The sequence below is a fragment of the Dermacentor andersoni genome, chromosome 1, assembly GCF_023375885.2.
Source record: "Dermacentor andersoni chromosome 1, qqDerAnde1_hic_scaffold, whole genome shotgun sequence".
Classification (NCBI taxonomy): domain Eukaryota; kingdom Metazoa; phylum Arthropoda; class Arachnida; order Ixodida; family Ixodidae; genus Dermacentor; species Dermacentor andersoni.
In genome coordinates this window covers 20,098,501-20,119,924 of record NC_092814.1, presented here as the reverse complement: position 1 = coordinate 20,119,924, position 21,424 = coordinate 20,098,501, and the positions used below count along the sequence as shown (strand labels likewise).

Below are 21,424 nucleotides of genomic sequence, written 5' to 3'. Positions count from 1 at the left end.
GAAAAATGAGACACACAGCTCGGAGACACTTGATTGCACGGCACGGCTTGGAGCAGCTTCAACGGAATCTAGCAGAGTGGAGTAATTGCAGCAGCATTCCTGCCACTGGCATCTCATTCACAAATTAGAAGGGGGGGGGGGGCAGAATTGCGCCACACTTCTCAACCGCTTCGAGAATCACCACGGAATGTCCAGATTAGGGGACGCACGTTGGGCTACGCTAACCGCCGGCCTGGTGTTGCTTGCGTCCCTTAAAAACTTTCTCCACGATTGCTGTCATCAGACATGGACGCCATCGGGGTGCGAAGGCAAACATTTGGACTCGTTTTACTGAAGTTCTGCTGGTCAAAAGGTGTCGGGGCTGACGCGAGAGTGGAGAAAGATGCCTGCGCCGCCTCATCGAGTCAGCGCAAGACGCCGCGTCCGAGTGGGGTGCTCGCTGTGAGCAAGTTTACAGGAAACGGCAAAGTCACTGAAAAAAGCGCGATCTCAAAAAGACAATGCGCTACTTCTCTGCTGCTGCTCGTGTGCTGCGTCTCAACAGGCAATAGGTGCACACACTCGGGGTTCTTTTTCAGATGGGTGCCATACTCGGTCAAGTGCTGCGTGCATGCAGCCTCACAGTGTGCCAGTTGCCTTGGTTTGCCCAGTTTCAGTGTGTTGAAAACTTGAGCGGGTAAGATTAGCTGACGCGAAAAAAATGGCACGTCGTTTCGACCATCGTTACGCTGTGCCGTGAGGAGACGGACACCGCCGAACAAATCGCGCAAAACGCATTCTCGAGCAACAACCGAAAGTTGAGAATCCCGGATAGAATCTCTTACGTTTGGAATAACGCTTTTCCAGGCCAAGTGACCCGGAGGCACTTGAAGAAAAGGAACATGCTTGGTTCTGGGCAGCGAGATACGAGAACGTTTCTTGGCCGTAGCTTGCGCCGGCCGAGTATGTTGGGCCCTTTTAATGCGTGGGGAGGAGGACAGTGTGCGGGTGTCACACCGTCAGTTGCACTGCAGGGCGTGTGCCGAGTGAACACTTTGCGATGTGGTGAATGCGCCGGTTGAAAACGTGGACCTCAAAGAGGTGCGGCGTAACGCATCGCCACAGATTTTTTTTTCTTTCCCTCGAAGTCAGTTCCCGTTCTTTGCTGACATGACGCGCAACTTTCACCGCACTGCATAAACGGCCAAGGGTCGTTCTGGCAAGGCCCAGCAACATGTCGCTCGCTGTCGTACCTTTTTTCCTAAACGACACCGACGTCACTAAACGAATTTCGTGGGCTATTGTATAGAGCAACTCGAACTTTTCTGCTTAATTGCGTATTTTGTCAAAAGTATTTGACCAGCTTGGAAAGTATTAAATCTAGGGCAAAACGTTTAATGGCATAGGGCATTCTAGGAAACATCTCATTCGGCAGCGTTCAAATTCCTACTCATTACTTTTTAGTTTGAAAAGAAAGGACGCGAAAGAGCACCTGACACGAGCACTGCGACTGCAGTGCTCTGAAACGCATTTGGACTGCGACGGAGGCTTTGGCTGCACAGTTTCCAACGGTGTCTCGCGATAAGATCAGAAAGTACGCGCCGTGATGAGATGGTTTGCGCGCCGAGACGGCAGGCGTGTCTCTTGACAAATCGGTTACAGTGATACGCCGGTTGACGTCACATGAGGTCACTGCGGCCGTCATGACTAGCCCAGTGAGATGTCCCTGACATATATATATATAGAACAGCGACGGCATACAGCCGCCATTCACAAAGCATGCCGATTTATTGGAAAAAAGGGCGAAAAGGTCATCTGATTATAGCTTTAAAATTTGAAAAACTCAATCCCACATGAAATTCGTATCTTGTCAAACACTTCGCACATGCACTCAACCCTAGCCAATTATCCTGTCTAAAACTGCGGCCTACTACTATTTTTTATTCTAAAATACTTGAACGTCCATCCGCGTTGCGTAATTTGAACTTCATGATGAAAGGCTCTTGTGCAAAAGTTGTGAAATTGACAATTCTGCCATGTGTCCCGCTGTAAGGTACACACTGCTGCGGCCTATTCCTACATACCAATGATACTGCATTGACAGCACGCATTTGCAGTTGGGTCTGTCCTCCACCCAGAGTCCATGATTAGTTAAATTGTGGGGTTTTACGTGCCAAAACCACTTTCTGATTATGAGGCACGCCGTAGTGGAGGACTACGGAATTTTCGACCACCTGAGGTTCTTTAACGCGCACCTAAATCTAAGTACACGGGTGTTTTCGCATTTCGCCCCCATCGAAATGCGGCCGCCGTGGCCGGGATTCGATCCCGCGACCTCGTGCTCAGCAGCCCAACACCAGTGTCCTTGCTTAGCAAAACATCTGCTGCAACGCGTGCTGTATGTGAATATTTCGTCAAAGGAATGGAGCTTACCCCCCAAACGCAGTGCAGCAGATGATTTTAAAGACACGCCGAAACCTTTTAACAGTGCGCCAGCAGCCATGCTGGTTAGGTGCGTACTGTGCTTCCGCCTAAGGTCTCTCATCGTGGCACACGGTGTGCCACAAGAGCACAACTCGCTGAAACTGTTACACGAATAGAAAGTTGACAACATAAAAAGCGCGTTTTTGCCGACTGCTACGCATCAACGAAACCGAAAGAGCCCACGCCTAGAGCCTGCCGCCGCAACATTGCACATAATGCCCCGCGTGTGAACGCGTGCGCTATCAGCCCCTTTGCGTGGCCGATAGGAGCTGCATGCGCGAAAAACAAGTTCACTCGATGGCCTTGTACCGAACTGCTGTCGCGCGGAAGTTTTTCCTGGGCTAACTCGGTGAGACACGACTCATCAGCTAGAAACCGTGGACAGCAGTGGCAAGCGACCTTAGCTGACAGCCCGACGGCGAAGACTTTGCGACGTCCTTTGTTCAGGCACAGAAATAATGTGCCAATGACCAGAAAGGAAAAACCCTGCGATCGGCACATTCGGTCAACATAGCGGTCGTTTGAATAATACAGCGCGCATTGTCGAAACACACAGAGACAACAACCGTGCCTCGAGCCTTTGCGGTATGCGCGAAATGAGCGCCGGCTCGGCGCGGAATGACACGCAGCAAACACAAGCCGGTCCAACGCGAATGTCGTGGCGGAGCTCGAGTGATCCGCAAAGGATCGCTCGAGATACGCTCACAGCGGAGCACGTGGTCCTACCTGGAGCAGAGGCACGATGTCCGGAGGCGAGGCCGGCGGCAGCGCGCAGCTACCGATGCCGCAGGCCGAGCGCAGCGACGTGGCCAAGCCCAGCGGCACGGCACAGCCGCTCACGTTCACGAACATGGCGCGGACTGGCACGGAGCGCACCGCGGGGCCAGTGCGGGCCCGACGCGCGCGCGCTCCGGCGGCCGCCCGCCCGCCAATGAGCGCGCCGGGGGCGGGGGCCGCACATCGACCGGCAGCGGCGGACGCACTGCGTCGCCCGGCCGGCTCACTCCCGCCGCACGAGTCGCGCGGCTGGCTGGCATTCGCCATTATTTCGCAGGCACACACGCACTTTGGTCCGATGTAGTGGAGGTGCACAAAAATCGCGCACAACTCATGCGCGACGACCGCCCACGTGCGCATACTGCAGCCGGGTTCCTCGCTGGACACGCCCAGAGAACCACGTCACCGAAGGGTGGCACATGCGAACACTTTCATGCTGCACAACCTTCGGGTAGGACAGGTGCAGATAAATAAAATTGCTCCGAGTATGCGAAGGATGGCATTAGCAATAACATTTTTGCAGTATTTCCTTTGCCCCGTCAATTACCGGCTACTCAACATTGTGGTTCGCTGGGACGTTGTGCAAAAAAAGTATACGCTGCCAAATCTGATGGAGAGTAATTTTATGCAAGCGAATGCTTATTTCAGACGGTCTTGAGACGCACGCTACTGTAATGGCAACGGGGATATGGCATTCCGCTTAACCAAACGCACGTGTGTGCGATTATTCGAAACTTTCAAATAACGAGTCACATGCTGCCCTATTCAAGTCGGTCCTGGAATCAAACAGTGAATATTCGCAAATGCGACTGTTTTTCCAACAGCTGACATCAGCTTTGCACGATCGAACGCGAAACTGAAGCAACAAATTTACCCGTGCCACAGGGATATAAGCAACGGGAACTTGAGTAATGCGTCGTCGCTCAGGAAGCCGGACTTATGCAGCATTACATAAGAAATTGTTTCTTTACCGATGCTCAAATCTAAATACGCTAGATTGGAAATTCATTTCAACTAGACAAAGAGTGACTCCTTTGCATTGACATGCGTGCACTGAACACACATATGTTTTATTCTCGAAGGTTATTTGTTTATAACGCTTCATCTGAGCTTTTGATACAGCGTACTTCCTAATCGCCTGTATAATGACACAAACTAGCGAATGTAACAAATACTGGGATGTAAACATTACTTGATATTGCGAAAATCGCTGTTCGATTCGCTTTTCTGATGTGCGCGCGATAAGTACAGCCCCTCTGCACTGATGCTGCGCACAACTTTATTACCGCACTTCCGCACGGTGCCGGTTAGGCTTAGCTGCAATACAGTCGCTCTTCTGCCTAAATTTCACGCGCGCCACTGCTATGGCCCCGACGACTTGAAATAAACCACCGCTTTGCATCGCTCACACTGGTCCACACGAAATGCAGTTTTCGCCCCAGGCGAGGGTGAAACGCTGAGCAACATGGTATACTAGCCACTACATGTAAACTGGCAGCGAAGCTTCCATAGATGCCCACATGTCTAGAAAATGGCGGCGTGTTGCAACTATCGCCATCCGTGTGTCGGAGGGACTTCTGGAGAAAAAAAAAGAAAATGTAATAATAAAAAGAAAACGTATGACGTCCCAACCGGAAATGACGTCGTGATCCCACGCTCCGTGGCGAGAGAATGTTTAAATTCTTTTGAGGTCTGGAAGTCTTGCCCGCTTCGCAAGCAATTATTTTTCTTCCCTGAGGTCACCTCAGCTTTAGGCGCCAGCCTGTCTTTAGGTTGGCTTTCTTAGGGTGCACATAATTAAGGTGGTAACGACGACCACTGCTTCCTACGCTTAAGAACTTGAGGAAATATGATGAGGAACGGATAATATACCAGAGGTCTCAAAAGCCCTTTGTTTGCCTAAAATTGTATACTCAATATACATGACCGAGTCAAAAATTACGTTTCATGGATGAAAAGTAGTATTGCCAACACAATCGCAATACCGCGATATATGCGAAACCTATTTACGGAATCGCTGAAACACTCGGAACTCTGCGAAATACCTCGTTTTAATACTGAACAAGACAACGCAGCGTTGCACCATATCATTTAAAAACTCTTTCAAGCAACCAGCCTACGGAGAGTGAACAAAGCGCGACGTTTCTCTTCGCGTAGCGCTCCGCTTTCATCGTCACGGCGCGGCATAGCACATAGGATGCGTGACGATATGGCACAGTCGGAATAAATGCCACGCCTTGAAACTGGGCAACATCACACCGCACGAGAAAAAGGCTGCATCTCTCGCGCAAGAAGCCCTGCTCTGTAGGGGATAGCACAATCGATTCACTGTAAAACTCATTTTCGGGCAAACTGTTAATCTGTCAGTACTCTGACTAAACACTTTGGAACAATTTAGTGCCCTTCCTCATACGCGGCTGAAGCCTCTCATGCAACTTTGCAATGCGCTCCGCAAGAACATACGCCTCACGCGTGAACTGAAGTTGCGAGCCAAGCTGCACAAGCATGTCCCGCGGACGTGACGGGCATGTTAGTGGAGTGCTACAGTTGAGCGTCTTTACGGTCCGCTCCCAGTTGCCCCACTAAGCCACGGCGGAGCGCCGGGCGATTTCCATGTTTTAGTTGTGCGCTTAGCGCAGCGAAGCAGTTGCAGCGCTACCTAGCCAAATTCAGGGTAACGAAATAAAAAAAAAAGCACCCATTGGTCACTTTTTTAAAGTAAAACATTATATATAACATTTGTCCACCAAGTATCTAGACGTGCGCTTGCAATGCGCTACCGGTGCATTAAAACCAGTGGAAAAATAAAGCGCCGTCTTCGGGAACGCCACACGATAGCCGGCGAGCTTGCTGTCCGCATCCTTTCCGACGCGCTGCACAACGCTCACCACATCCTCCCACGCCGCGGGATATTCAAATGGGTCAGCACTTGCAACGTGTTGTAGCAAACCTAAATGTTCGTCTATGCGAAATCCCTTTTGTGGCAGACGAACATAAAGGCGTGGCTGAAAGTGCGAGGCAGCCGATGTGCCTCGATCGAGAGAGGGCGCGCGCATCGACCACCCTCGCTAGAAGGGGGGCGGAGTGTGAGGGAGAGGCGCGATGAAATTTCCTGGTGCCGCTGAAGCGCTCTGGTGTCTGCAAGGACAAGCCGCGGCCCTTGCCAGTGTAGCGCCAGCGAGGTCTGCCAGGCAAGCGTAGGCGTGTAGACCGCGCTTGTTTGCACGTCGATCGTGACCACTTGGAAGCGTCGCACATGTGCCACTGTGATTATTTTGAGGTGCGTGACATTGTGATGTTGATGTGTTACATATTACATAACGCGGCGTGGCCCCATGGCGTCGAAAGCGCGAACAGGTTTTGTACGCGGTTGCAGAAGCGGGTGCAGAACGTTCAAAGCCAAGGCCTCCATTTTTAGACCACCTAAAGACGCAGCTCGGCGTGAATTGTGGTCGCGAAACACCAAACGCGCTGACAAGAGAGACCTTTAGCGTGTCCGGTATTCGGGCAAGCGCGGGCGGTTTTCCGGTTTAGCGGGGGCGTCAACGTGAGTGGCCAGATTGGTGGCGCCAGCTGGTGGCGCAAAGCTCAACCACACAAACACAGAGCTAATTACTATATTCTGCTTAGCTGCTGGCGTAAATTTTCGACAGTGGTATAATCGTGTTCACAATTACGCCGCTGCCCAAAATTTGCACGAGTGGCGAAGCAGGATATGGTGAGTTACTGCAGTTTTAGCCATGCGTTTGTCTGGTTGAGCTCTACAACACCAGGCGGCTTCACCGCACACGTTTACGCCCCGACCATCCGGTAATCCGCCCAAACCGCTCCCGTTTACCGGAATAGCGTACAAGCTAAAAGTCTCTAAGGAGTTGACAACAGGAGCCGTATTCTGTAGCGGTTCGCTTTGGAACCGGTTCGGTCTGGCTGTTACGTCACTCGGAGAAAGAGTGGAACGGGGCGGCGTGAGGGGAACCAATCAAGGAGCGGCGGTCTGCCGGAAGATCACGTCATCATTTTTGTTTGTACTTGGGGGACGGTATAGCAATTGAAGGATGTTGCTGGTTTGATGAAAAAAACATTGGTGTGTATGGACCGTTTCACCGGGCGAGGAGGATAGGTAGCGCGGAGAGCCTTTCCTCCTCTCTGGCCTGGGCGATCCGGCGCGGCGCTGCTTGAAAGTATTGCTGTCGCGTGCTGCGGAACGATTTCGAGATGTTTTAAATCTTACTTTGTGAAATTTACCCAATGTCCGTTCATATAAGGTCGTCAGGGAAGCCTTTCGGTGCATCGGTAACTACTGTAGGCAGAAATACGTCTTGAGGGCGCAAAAATGTGACGTGCATAATCAGCCGCGGTGTACGCGCATTATCAGTCGCGGTGCGCGTATGTGTTTACTGTTTTGCTTATATCGATTTTAATTCAATAAAGAAAACCGGCGTCTCTATTACCAGCATTAAATGGTAAATCAGCTCACTGTCTGATCGATTGGCGTAGGGAATAAAACAAAACATAACAGCGCATGCTCGTGCACGGCCAACCTAAGGCAACCACGAAACATCTGAGCGGCAGGCGCTATCAAATATTGGTGATACACTGGCATCATTCTCACGCATTTCAAGTCTAGTATGCTTGAAATTACCATATGTCTACGCTAGCCTTGCTGCATGAGGCCCATGGCGCTGCTCAACACAGCGATCCCTGCGGTTGGTGAGCCAGCACGATACACATATAAGCTGTGTGCTTCGGCATTGCCTTTTTGGCCTGTATACAGCCATAACATATGAGAGGGTTCGCATAAAAAGAATGCGATGGCTATTTTTGAGCGCAAAATTTCCGTAATACGTGTGAGTGCGTCGTAGAGAACTGAACGAACACAACCGAAAAAAAGAAATTCGGTTACCATCCTCTTTCTCTAAAGAGCAAGAGAAAACGGGCTAACACCGTACAATGTTTATAAATATACAACCGCTGATGCCGTATGCTTGGACCATGCGCTATATAGAACAAAGATATCTGCACTCCAGCACCTACTACTGCTTAGGACGCTCGCGCAGTTCGTAAACGGTCGCTTTGCTGGACAAGCTTAATTCAGACTGTAAGGTATGCTGCTATTACTTGCCAAAACTATGTTATTCTGGGGCGGATACCTCATCCATCGAACCAAGTAGTCACGCAATGTAACCTGCAGCGAACAGTTTGAGCGCTTGTCAAACAGCAGAGCTCCTATCGTAGCAGTACGCTACCCACGCTGTTACGATCGTTGCGTATGTTTCATGGCTCCTAAACCGCAGCTTAGAAGTAGAGGATAATACTGCAATAAGGTCACATTAGTGATTGGAACATTCGGAAATACACAATTGATCTCCGAGGCTGATTGTATATAGCCTCAAATATGCGCTCACACATCGTGCTGCGTGTTCCGTCCACCTCAGCGCCAGCAGAAATTCCGGCCATGACGCCTTAAAGGGCCCCTGAAACGGTTCGGACAAATTTTGTAGGCGCGTAGGGTACAGCTTAAGTAGAACATTCGCACCACAATTTAAGTGAAGCGTTACGTATTAATGGAGCTGCAAGCGATTAGAATTTACCCTCCTCCCTAGCTATGCTTCTCCTCCTCAACTCGCTCGCCGAGCGAGCGGCGCTAAGCTCCGCCTTCACTGGTTCAGCGTCACGATTCGACGTCACATCGCTCACTTCCGGTTGTTTAGGAGCACGCCCCCTCCCGCGCGAGACCTCTCCGCTAGCCGCTTGGCCGTCGACCGAGAGCTATCGAAGCAGCGTGCGTTGCGAGCATTCTGTCGTAGCGCCGAACGTGTCCGGTACTCCGCTAAAAACAGGCAAGCTGGTCATTTCGGCAAATGACTGGAGGCATAAACTCAAGCTGATGAAGGAACTTTAGCGTAGACGTACGTGAGCAGCCTGATCGGTCTGCACGGTCCAGACACTTGCTGGCGCAGCGCTTAACCAGTCAAACAAAGCGCTAATATTGCTCTAACCAAGTGTAAAGCATTTTAAACATTTATAAATCAACGTGTTGATGATTACACTCCTGCGAAAAATACACACCAGCAGCAAAGAAGAATACACTTCGTTGCTGCTACTGTGTATGGTTGAACTCTGTGCCACCAGGTGGCTGCACCGTGCAGACCATTCACATTTGCCCTTCTGCTCATCTCGTGGCTCATCCCAGCACAGTCAAGCGGCCAGACCCTGTCCCCTTGCGCTTGCGTTTGCCCTAATACTGGACTCGCGAAACGGTATTGCGTTAGTAATCTTCCGGTGTAAAGTGACGGCCACAAACGCTCAAATCCTGGCGCCGATCGGATACCGGCAGTCCCATGCGCAGCAGCCAGTTCGCTTGTATACTGCCTTGCAGAGGGACACGATGTCGCAGCTTGATATATTGCCAGTCGCTAGGTTTGCAGTCCACAAGGCAACAAAGTCGAATCATAGTGCTCGCGAAAAGACTGAGACCGACTCTGACCGCGGAGCTCTCGTCAAAATGGAGTACGTTGTAACACAAACAGACGACACTTGCTGTGTGCCGGAAGTGCTGAAGTGTACTGAAAAATTGTTCTTGTGCATTCTCTTTATGTTACTTTCTTTTTATAAAAACAAATGAACTAACATTCCAACTATTACGAAGATTATTTGTTTACCATACAGTTGGAAAAATTATCGACCACGCACACTGGTCAGCCAATCAGATAGCTCGCCCACGTGACGCCATATGGGTTATTTGCATCATATGGGTAGGGGCGGCTTAAAATTCCGCCGAGCAGTGCGCTACGATCGGCAGCGATGTGTATTTTTAAAACCTTATAATAAATTACACGCTTTACGCAGAGCACTTAGATGCATCAATTAATGATCAGAAGGACCTACTCTAACGACTCAGTACGTTTGTAGAAAATCGCCAAAATCGTTTCAGGGTCCCTTTAACCCTTTCGGCCCTGGCGTCGTCAATTGATCCCACAAAGTAAAACGTGTTTCCCACGAGTAAAACCAAAACTGGAAACAATAATTTTTTTGTGGGGTGTTCCTCCGAGAGCCCTTTCGCCACTGCGATCAGCAGCGGAGCATTTTGTTGACGCTCACGTGATGACGACGACGAAGTGTTTGTTCGTACCATGGCTGAGCAGCCTTCGGCTAAGTATCGAATTTCACAATGTATAACTTTTGTAGTTTCGAGTATTTGTGGCTGATATTTTTTATATTTATTTCCTACTGTTAGCGTAGGCGGATTGCGAAATATTGTAGGCCTAACCTGCATACTTTTTCTGTTGTGGCCCTTTGATTACATGTCCACTTTTGACGACATCAGGGCTTAGTGGTTGTAAGTCGTGCGTTCCTCGCTTTAGCCGTTTTCTCTTTCATATATTTTTGGTGCATCGATACTGGCGGCCTTATTTTAGTCGTGCCATGTCTACGCTCACGACGCTTGCAAGAATGCACGGATAGTCTCTTTGAAGAACTGGACGACGGTAAATTATCAGATGTGGAAGGCGAGTGCGACGAGTCTGGCGGCAGCGGTGACGAGGGGGACGACGCGCTTGGAACCACGGCGGAGCGCGAGTGCGACAGTTGAGAAGCTGATTCGGAAGACGATAGCACACAACCAATGGCAAGCCGCTGGGCGAGAAAGCCTTTCAAGGTGCCAGAGACCATATTCAAAGGGGCCGCTCACGAAGACCTTCACATGGAAGATGACATATTCTCACCATTTGGTTATTTTAGCCGTTATGTCCCGAATAGCGTCTTTACTGAGCTTGCTGAGAAAACAAATCAGTATTCTGTTTTTCAGTTTGGCACGTGTGTAAGCACTGATGATGAAATCAGCCGACTGGTGGCTCTCCATCTGATAATGGGTGTCCTGAAATATCCAAGGTTCCGCCTATATTGAAATCCTGCAATGAAAATTGCTAACATTGCATCAAGCGAGATCTTGCGCAACCGCTTCGAGAAGCTGCGCAACATTCCTCACATTCTTGATGCGAACAAGCCGGACATCAATGAGAGACTCTGCGAGGTGAGACCTCTGCTCAAGAATTTGCAAGCAAGGTGCCATGATCTCGAGGTATAGGAGAATCTGTGCATTGATTAGCAGGTTGTCCCTTTCAAGGGCCCTTTGGACATAACGCAATATGTGAAGGGCAAGCCTCACCCTTGGGGTGTGTAGGCCAACTCACACCGACGCTAGGGCACAGCGGTGTAAAATGGACGGTTGCGCAGGGAAAGTTCGATTTTTTTGTGAAAAGTGCAAAGTGCACCTGTGCTTGAAGAAGTCCAGGAATTGCTTCAAGGACTTTCACATAATGAAATAATCAATTTTGTGCTTAGTTTTTGTTGTAATAGCCGCATAAAATAACGAAATTTTTTTTTAATTCCTACACCCGCTGAGCCCTGATGTCCCTTTTTGAGGACATGAAGCCAAATCGGTAATTACTTCACGCACAAGGTTTATATTTTGTGAGCATGTCATTTGGACCTTCAAATTGAAGAAAATGCAAGGGGAAAAAATCTGCGGTAAAAATAAAAATTCCAGGGCTGAAAGGGTTAAACCACTTCAGCACGTCTCACAGAACCGTTTACCACGTAGAAGATGCACGTCATCCTAAACAGATTGCACGACCACGAAAACAAACGCCAGAACCTACCGCCGAGCGTATACCTGCCATGCAAAAACCGCTTTCACCCAAGCCAGTATGGCGCTGCTCATAGGCGGCGCCACTGCGTTAACAATATGGCGGCGCCTACGAAAAAACGGTCTATAGAACACTTGCGAATATAATTTTCAGTAATACATGTGAGCTTGCGGCGCAGAGGGCTACTGGGAGTTGCAATTTTATTTGTGTTGTTTGCTTATTTAGTCGCTAGGTGGTGTGCCATACGTTATGCAAACAACTTGCCTCGCTTTGTTTACGTTTTGGACTTGTTCGCGCGCCGAAACCGAAACGATGTCGTCGCACAAGGACAGGCGGCTGGGTCCTCATGTTTCAGCGAGGCAGCGCGAAATACTCGTTTCATTTGTCGAGGAGCACCCCTACCTAGCAAAGGCGTCGTATGTGTTGGGCCAGCAGCTGACGGCGGCTTTCTGTTGCGCCGTGGATGGGAATCTAACCCATCCTTTTTCTTTGCCCACAACCGTAATGGCCTTGGCGACGGCTGTAATGATCCGGCTGACCGAAGGCTGCGACAGTGCAATCGCTTCATTCCCGACGCACTGTTGAAAGCTCCCGGTGGCAAAAGACCGCAGCACGCACAGCACTTCCATCGTAGTGTCGACACCACGAAATCTTTGAGGTCTGATATGTTCTTCCAGCTCATCGCTAAGACGTCGTACTATGTCTTTGGAGAGCCTAAAATGCCTTCGAAACTCTTCTTCGGCCATGCCGAACGCGTCGCGTCTTCCTCTCGTCGCGTCGTTGTCTTTCGGCGCTCGCCAGCAGCACAACCAAAGGAGCCGCCATTGCCGTCTGTCTCGTCTCGTCTAGGTGCCGGCAGCCACGGTTGCCCTAGCAACCCTCGAGCGAACCACTTCTCCGCGGTTCCTCTCGTCGCAGGGAACCGGTTCCTTTCCAGATGATTGACAACCTGTGTGACGCAAACAAAATTTGTCGTCCCGCACACCAGGGATGACGACAACGAAGCGCCGACCAATAGCAACAGCCAGACCGAACCGGTTCCAAAGCGAACCGCTACAGAATACGGCCCCAGAGTGTCCTTTGCGAAAGGCACTTCGAATTTAAGTGCAACGAAAGGACCTTTCGGCATGTGATAAATGCGGAAGTAGTCACCATAGAAGCAGTCACCACAAAAGCAGCTGAATGCAATGCAGAAAGCGTGTTCACGCAGTAATTTGACAGGGGAGGCCTATTCTACCCTGGATATGAGTTAGCCACGCTCATTAAAGAGCTACAGGACGCATTCACATTTTTTTTCAACAGCGAAGCTTTATCAGGGTGGTCTACCAAGTTGAAATTTCCAAATTCCCTGAGTTTTCCAGGTTTTCCCTGAGTACCTTCGCAAAATTCCCTGAATGAGCCAGAACATTGTTTTATGTCAAGACGGGCTGACACCATGTAGCCCGATGCTGTCACTCTCTAGTAAGCATGTTGAAAAAAGATTATTTAATCCAAACAGTAAGGAGTAATATCTTATTCAAAAAGAAAATAGCAAGAAGGTCATAGCAAAATGCACAGCGGAAAAAATGGCAAAGCCCATTCCGAATCGAGTCGAACATTTTCAAATACGAGTGAAAAGTAGATGCATACAGAAGTAAATATTTTCGAATATGAGCTATTTCTATCAACTGATAGCAAGATTATCGGTATGAGGCCTGAATTTTCACAACTAAGATTTTCTCTCAGCAGCTGGGAAGTCAACCACAACTGCCCTGACACACACTCAGCTCGTACACAATATCTCAGTGCTGGGTGTAACTGCTTAACTGCTTCCTTTCTTGTTAATTCCTCAGTGCGTCGGTCCTTTCTGTTCTCATCCTTCTTCCGCCACGCATTCACCCCATGGATCATCTGAAGCATCCTCTTGGTCAGTTGTACAGTCAACGTCCGATTTTTCGGACTCCCTAGAGGCTGCGAAGACATCCGAAAAATCGGGCAGTCCGGAAAAAATGAACGTACGTCTTTAACTGCTCTTAAGGGCTAAAATTAACACAGGCACGTCCGAAAAAGCTCTTAAGGCCTGCCAGTACACTTATTAGGCATATCGGTGCTCGTACGGCGACAGAAAACGGGGGTGCACGCGTGTATAATTAAGGACTACATACTGTGTCCCGTGACAATTGCTCCTTCCCACGCTTATGTTTCACCGCGTAACATTCCTGCAATTGGGCGAAGCTAACTTTCGGAGACTGGCATTGCGCAACGCGCTGTGCTTTGCGAGTTTCGAAGCCAATCGCGAGGATTACAAAGGCGGAGTCGGTGGCATTGCTGACAGCGGCGAATTCTTTCAATGAGAAACACGGCACCACACGGCAAGAAGCATGTGAACGTAGAAGCCGCTAGGCCTAACGTTGCGCGGTGGTGGCTACGGCCGCCAGCGGATCTGCGTGCGAGATAATAAAGAAGGCGGCGGTGGTGGCTTTCATCATCATCATCAGCCTGGTTACGCCCACTGCAGGACAAAGGCCTCTCCAATATTTCTCCAACTACCCCGGTCATGTACTAAATGTGGCCATGTTGTCCGTGCAAACTTCTTAATCTCATCCGCCCACCTAAGTTTCTGCCGCCCCCTGCTACGCTTCCCTTGGAATCCAGTCCGTAACCCTTAATGACCATCGGTTATCTTCCCTCCTCATTACATGTCCTGCCCATGCCCATTTCTTGATTTCCACTAAGATGTTATTAACTCGCGTTTGCTCCCTCACCCAATCTGCTCTTTTCTTATCCCTTAACGTTACACCTATCATTCTTCTTTCCATAGCTCGTTGCGTCGTCCTCTATTAAGTACAACCCTTTTCATAAACCTCCAGGTTTCTGCCCCGTACGTGAGTACTGGTAAGACACACCTGTTATACACTTTTCTCTTGAGGGATAATGGAAACCTGCTGTTCATGATCTCAGAATGCCTGCCAAACGCACCCCAGCCAATTCTTATTCTTCTGATTATTTCAGTCTCATGATCCGGATCTGCGGTCACTACCTGTCCTAAGTAGATGTATGGTGGTGGCTTTGAATAATGCCATTTCAGACCTGCAGTCAGGACAATATAAAATGACTATGGAGTACGTGGTGGTACCGCGAAGCCGTGCGAATCATCGGGCATGTCCGAAAAATCGGGCGTCACGAAAATCGGTCGTTAACTACTCTGGCAATACCTCGTGCCGATGACACGGCGTCAATGACGATTCGTTGCGATTCCTCTGTCCAGCATTAACACAACTTTCGTTCTTTTTAAACAAAATTATAGTAATTTTCCTTGACAGGACAAATTCCCTGAGTTCTCGTTGAGTATTTCCAGACTATTCAAATTCCTTGAGAATTCCCGGTTTTCCCGGTCGGTAGACACCCTGTTTATGCTTTCAGTGTGCATGATTTTATGCAGTTCAACACTCCGCCAAGTGGGATGCGAGCTCCATCGCAAACAGCTCACTGCAAAAATGATCCAGCTTGTGGTGTTTGCTAGGCTGTGCTTTTTCACAATGAACAGAGACAAGGCTCTTCAAAGGGAACGCTAGAAACATTTGAAATTAAGGAGAGTGAAGTAGAGTCTACTGCTAAAGCTCGGTCTGATGTGTGTGTGGATTACTGTACTATGTAATAAAGTGCTTCCTCTGGCCTTGTGAAACTGTACAAGATCAGTGATGGAAAATATTTAGTGAATGTTGAGGGTCGCTAAAGCGCCCACATATGTACCTGTTTTTTATTTTTTACAAAGCTGAAGTTTTTTAACGGGCATGTTGGTGGCGCATGCGGGCGTGGTTAAGTGAATGACGCGGTGATGTTATTCCCCGGTTTATTGCACGCTGCCCCATTGTTGGTTTTCTCTGTTTGCCTGTACGATTTTCTCTGCGCCCACTGGCTACATTTGAGGCGGATGACCAAATGACAGAAGTCGAAAGTCGGCGTTTCGGATTACGTTCACGGCCAACATTCGCTTGCGCCAACACCATGCAAGCCATTTAGTAAGGACTAACTCGTCCACAGTGGCCTTCATTTCTTTAATCGCATGGCTAAAGATCTGCGCGTTCCAAATAACGCGTCTTTTCATGAAGTGTCACCCTTCTTAATAATGCTACGAACACTTCGCGACGTTTGCGCCACGCATCACATTAAACACTCTAACGCGACGGGCGTGCTAGCTGCCGTGCGCCGCCCCATTCAAAAGCTCCCCACCAGCTGGAAGTGGCGCCACCTACATCGCTACTGTGTGCAGCCAACCGGCTCCCGGCCAGCTCCCAGCCGGCAGCCGGCTGGAAGCCGGCTCCCGGCTTCCAGCCACCAGGCGTTTGTAGCCCGCTTGCGGCTAAGCGGAGAACCCGTGCGCATTCGCGCTTCCGCTGCTGAGCGGAGCGTAGAAACGCCAGACTGAAACACTAATAGACAGCTCTAGTTTAACGTCAGCGTAATAGCGGGGTTAAGGAAAATAGCGTTGCCGTTCCGCAGACTAAATTTGCAGAAAGCGAGTTTCAGTGTAGCGCGACAGCGTAGTTTAGGTTCGGGATGATACTTGATTACGCTTTTAATTTCGCATACATAGTGTACCTAAGTGATTCTATCCGCCATGCTTTGCGTGCGCGTCCGAAAAGTGTGAGCGGCAGCGCAATGAAAGCCTGGAGCGCGTTTTACTTGTACGCGACGAAACAAGTACAAGCAGTACAAGCTGTTGACCGAGGCCTCCGAGATGTTCTGATTTCAGAGGCCATATCCGGCACGTGTACCTCCTATCTTCGTCGATAGGTGGCGCTGCGATCCTGGAAGTTATGCGGACGACATTGTGTTGCTAGCTAATAAGCAAAGTGATTTGCAACGTCTGGCTAATATCTGTGCACAGGAAGGCAACAATTTAGCTTTGAAATTTAGTGTTAGAAAATCAGGTGTTATGGTATTCAATGAAAACAGTGAACAGACAGTGGCGATACAGGGCCAGGAAATACCTCGGGTAACAGAATATAAATACCTTCGTATATGGATAAACGAAGGCAACAGTTATATGGAAACACAGGAAAAAACCATAACAGTAAAGGGGAAGAGAAATGCAGCCATAATGAAGCACAGAGCGCTATGGGGATACAATAGGTACGAGGTCCTCCGAGGTATGTATAAAGGTATAATGGTTCCAGGACTTTTGGAAATGCGGTTGTTTGCTTTAAATCAGGGGTACAATCAGGACTCGACGGGAACCAAAGGTCAGTGGCCGCTCACGGGAAGACTATAAATGAAACTGTGCAGGGTGATATTGGCTGGACTAGTTTTGAAGTGAGGGAAGCTCGCAGTAAAATTGAGTATGAAGAACGGCTGAGGAATATGAAAGAAACTAAATGGGCTGGGAGGGTGTTCAGGTATCTGTACAGGAAAAACATTGATTCACAGTGGAGGAAAAGAACTAGGAAGCTTATCAGCAAGTATGCGGCCTGTATGGTGGGCAACAAAGCAACGAAGAAGCTCAAGCGGAAAGTCAGAGAGGCTGAAATAATCTCATGGGTGGCGGCAATGAAAAAGAAACCTGCCATGAGTAACTACTTAAGAGGAAAAAACGAAATCAGGAAAGAAACTATTTATGATAGCTCAAAGGGAAGCTCATTACTTTTCGAAGCGAGATCCGGATGCCTTAGAACACGCACCTATAAAGCGAGATATAAGAAGGAAGAAGAAGCATGCGCTTGCTGCGGTAAAGCTAGGGAAACGACGGAGCATGTTTTATTAGAATGTGAAGACGTCTACCCAGCGGTCGATTTAGGCACCACTGGCCTCCTTGAAGGCCTTGGGTTCAGCGGGAGCAGTGGTAAAGCAAACAGGTCCGCAATAGATATTAGTAAGAGGCGATTGGAGGATTGGTGGAAGAAAAGTAGGGAAACGACAAAAGACGGAGACGTACAAAAGCACAGATCGCAATGGGGGATCGAAAAATTTGGGCGTGGTAGTTCATAGTGTATTTTTTTCCCTTTCTCATTGTTTAACCTAGGTAGGACATTATGCAGTATAATAGCAAGAGCTTGGTGGCGCAACCCACCGCCCCGTTCCAAAGGGGACGCTCATAACATCCATCCATTTCACTTGCTAGGCTTCGACGCGTTCAAAACGAGCAGCGATGTCGAAAACACGGCAAGGTTATCTATAATATTCCGTTGTCGAAGAAGCCCGAGACTAACCGAAAGCCGTTTACGCAGTCATTTACTCCGAACGAATTCTAGAAAAGCAACGCCAAATTGAGTTCGAAGCGGGCGCCCGGGACCACCGCCATGCGTTACGTTAACTACTTAATACACGCAAAGACGGTAACGTTAAATAACGCTATGGTTGCTCAGCGTTCTGCGCATTTCGATCACGCTGTTACGCTAAATTAAAGCTGTCTAACGTGTTCCGCGCGCTGTTTTCTGTCGCTCGCCGCCACAAGTATCAATTTTTCGCGGCGCGTAGGAATAACCTACGTAGTTCGCCTTCGGAGCGACTTAAAGGTCCCCTCACCAGGTCTGGCCATTTTGAGCTGACAAGCGCAGAGCATACAATGCGCGCCGACGATCGTGTTTGCAAATGATTACGTCGCTACGCGCCGCGGAAAGGTCCGAAATTTCAATTCGAACGCCGTTTTACCTTCTCGCGGCCGCTGCGCTCCAAGCCGGACGGTGACGTTCTCGCGTCCCTGCGCCTACGTACTCGGGTCCGCAGTGTGACGTCGCTCGTATTGACACAAGACTTGGATAATTATTCAAGGCAACATTAGTTATCTGTGTGACTGATCTGCTGCTTGAATCGACGAATTGAAGTTTAGAGAAATAATAAAACTGAAAGGGAAGGTCTGCGTGTTATTTTGTTTAAATTTGTACCGAATTAAGAGAGATGTACTTCCGCTTCGTCTGCTTGTTCGCACGGTCATGCAGTCACGCGTGCAGGTACCGAAACTATGCCATTTTCTACCGCGTTCCAGCTCGTGATCATGCTCTGCGATCCGCTTGTTCTGCCTCAGCATTCGTGTAGCACTGAATTATACCGCTAGTCATGTGTCGTGCACAGCGCGCAAAATTATTCGCGCAGCGCGTGCGCGGCGCCGTCAGCGGTAGTGCATAGCGCCGGAAACCGAGGAGAAAAATAAGAGGAGGGGCCTGTGACGTATGCGTGACGCGATCCTCGAGGTCTGGTTTGGGAGAGCGCAAGGAAGAAATTTCGCTTCCGGAGGCTAGCGGGGCGAGTGGAAAGAGCGTGTTGCTTGGCAATGGAGTTCACGAGGGTTGCAATGTGGGCTTGTTGGTAATGCATCTTCAAGCGGAGTGCGGTAGCGCGATTAAAAGACGCGACAAAAGAAGACACAGGGTCACATACAGCGCTAGTTAGTAAGGTGTGTCCCTGTGTCTTCTTTTGTCCCGTCTTTTAATCGCGCTATCGTACTTCCCTTGAAAATTGGCAATGAAGCCCGCCTGCTGACATCATTAAAGCCCCTTAAGAGGAAGCTTTAGCTCGGGCCCAACTCCGACGTGGCCTATTCAAATACATGTAAAAACGCAAAAACATTTTTCTGAGATAATCCCTGGACCAATTTTAATGACATTTGTTGTACTCGAGAGAGAAAGTTAAATTCTAGTGACTGTTGGAAGCGGAATGTTTATTTAGGTCTTGAATTTTATTAAAAAGACTTTCAAAAAGTCGAAAATTTGAAAAAAAGAATACAAGCACGAAGTTTACAAATTCATAGCTATGCATAAAAAAAACATATCTCGGTTCTGTAAACGGCATCCATTAGATCATTCAAAGCGGACAAATTCGATACGTCATTTTATATCTTACACGAATTTGTTACGTTGTTTACAAGGGTTCTGCAAAAGCTGTATTTCTATATTAAATTTTTTGAGATTCATGTGTAAGATATCAATTTTGCCCGCTTGAGATGTACTATTACAGGGTGTCTACCAAGTTGACATTTCCAAATTCCCTGAGTTTTCCAGGTTTTCCCTGAGTGCCATTGCAAATTTCCCTGAGGGATGCAGAACTATGTTTTATGTCAAGACGGACTGAAACCATACCGCCTGATGCTGCTACTCTCTAGTAAGCACATGAAAAAAAATAACAAAGCGACTTAATCCAATTTGAATACTAAGGAGCAGTGTTTATGTTATTCAAAAACAGAATAGAAGGCAGGGGTTAGTAAAATGCACAGCAAATAAAGTGTCTTCGAAAAAAATTGGAAATGGGGTCGGACATTATCAAATACGAATAAAAAGGAGATGCATATAGAAGCAAATATTTTCTAATATGAGCTATTTCTATCAACTGATCGCAACCTCAGTGGGATGAGGCCCGAACTCTGTCACAATTGAGATTCTCTCTCAACAGCTCGTAACTCAACCTCAACAGTCCTAACATACTCTCAGCCCGCGCACGACGCCCGAGTATTGTGTTTCACTGCTTTAAAGAGTTTATTTTGGTTTGGATGAGGGACACCTGCATCTCGGCATAAGCCAAAACTTTATGTTTTGAGCTCAAGCTCCTTCAAAACGGCGGCAGCAAGCTTCTTTCTCGTTTATTCCTCAATGCGTAGGTCACTTCTGTTCTTGTCCGCCTTCCGCCACTCGTTTGCCCCAAGGACCATTTGAAGCATCTTGATCAATTGCACAGTCCACGACCGATTTTTCGAACTCCCTAGGGGCCGCGAAAACGTCCGAAAAATCGGCCAGTTGGAAAAAGATAAATGCGTGTCATTTACTGCCCTTAGTGGCTCAAACTGCCACAGGCACGTTCGAAAACGCTCTGAAGGCCTGTCGGTACACATATTAGGCATACCGGTGCTCGCACTCCGACAGGAAATACCGGGTGCCCGGGTGTATAATTAAGGAATACATACTGTGTTCCGTGGCAATAGCCCCTTCCCACGCTTGTTATGCTTCACTGCAATACTTTTCCGTAAGCTTTACCAAGTAACATTTCTGTACAGACGCGAAGCTGACTTTCAGAAACCGGCATTATGCAGCGCACCGTGTTTTCTAAGTTTCTAAGCCAATCGCGAGGACCACTAAGGTGGAGTCCGTGCCATTGCTGACAGCAGCTAATTCTTTCAATAAAAAACTCAGCACCCAACGGCAAGAAGCTTCATAGCGAACGTCGAAGCAGCTAGGCCTAGCGTTGCCGCAGTGGTGCCAACGGGTGCCAGCGGATCTGAGTGCGAGAGAGCCGGTTCGAGGTGGCGAAGTAATCAAAACGGCAGCGGTGGTGCCTTTGATTATTGCCGTTTCGGACCTGCGGTCACGGCAAAACGTCCGGAAAATCGGACGCCAAAGAGTTCTTGCGTCGGAAATTTCACACGTTCTGATACGTTGACTCTAGGCGTACGTGGCGGTGCCGCGAAGCCGTCCAAATTATCGGGAATCCGGAAAGTCGCTCGTTGACTGTACGCTGGCAACTCCTCCTGCCGACGACAGGGTGTCAAAGACGATTCATTATGATTCCTGTCTGCTACTCGAGCCAGCATTACCGCGACTTTCGACCCTTTCAATAAAATTGCCGCTAAT

At 48.8% G+C, this 21,424-nt stretch overlaps 1 protein-coding gene across 5 annotated transcripts in view; it reads right to left on the bottom strand.

Moving 5' to 3' along the window:
* The window catches only part of Rox8 (TIA1 cytotoxic granule associated RNA binding protein Rox8), a 230,505-nt gene that overhangs the window by 154,456 nt on the left and 54,625 nt on the right, over window positions 1-21,424 (bottom strand). For 2 of the 5 annotated variants that reach the window (XM_055061238.1, XM_055061239.1), the window contains exon 1: window positions 3,190-3,522. The exons of the other annotated variants lie outside the window; for them this stretch is intronic. In XM_055061238.1, the coding sequence (XP_054917213.1) occupies window positions 3,190-3,507 (318 nt within the window). In that variant the 5' untranslated portion in view covers window positions 3,508-3,522. Of the gene's footprint in view, window positions 1-3,189; window positions 3,523-21,424 lie in introns of those variants that run through there. 5 annotated transcript variants of the gene reach the window in all.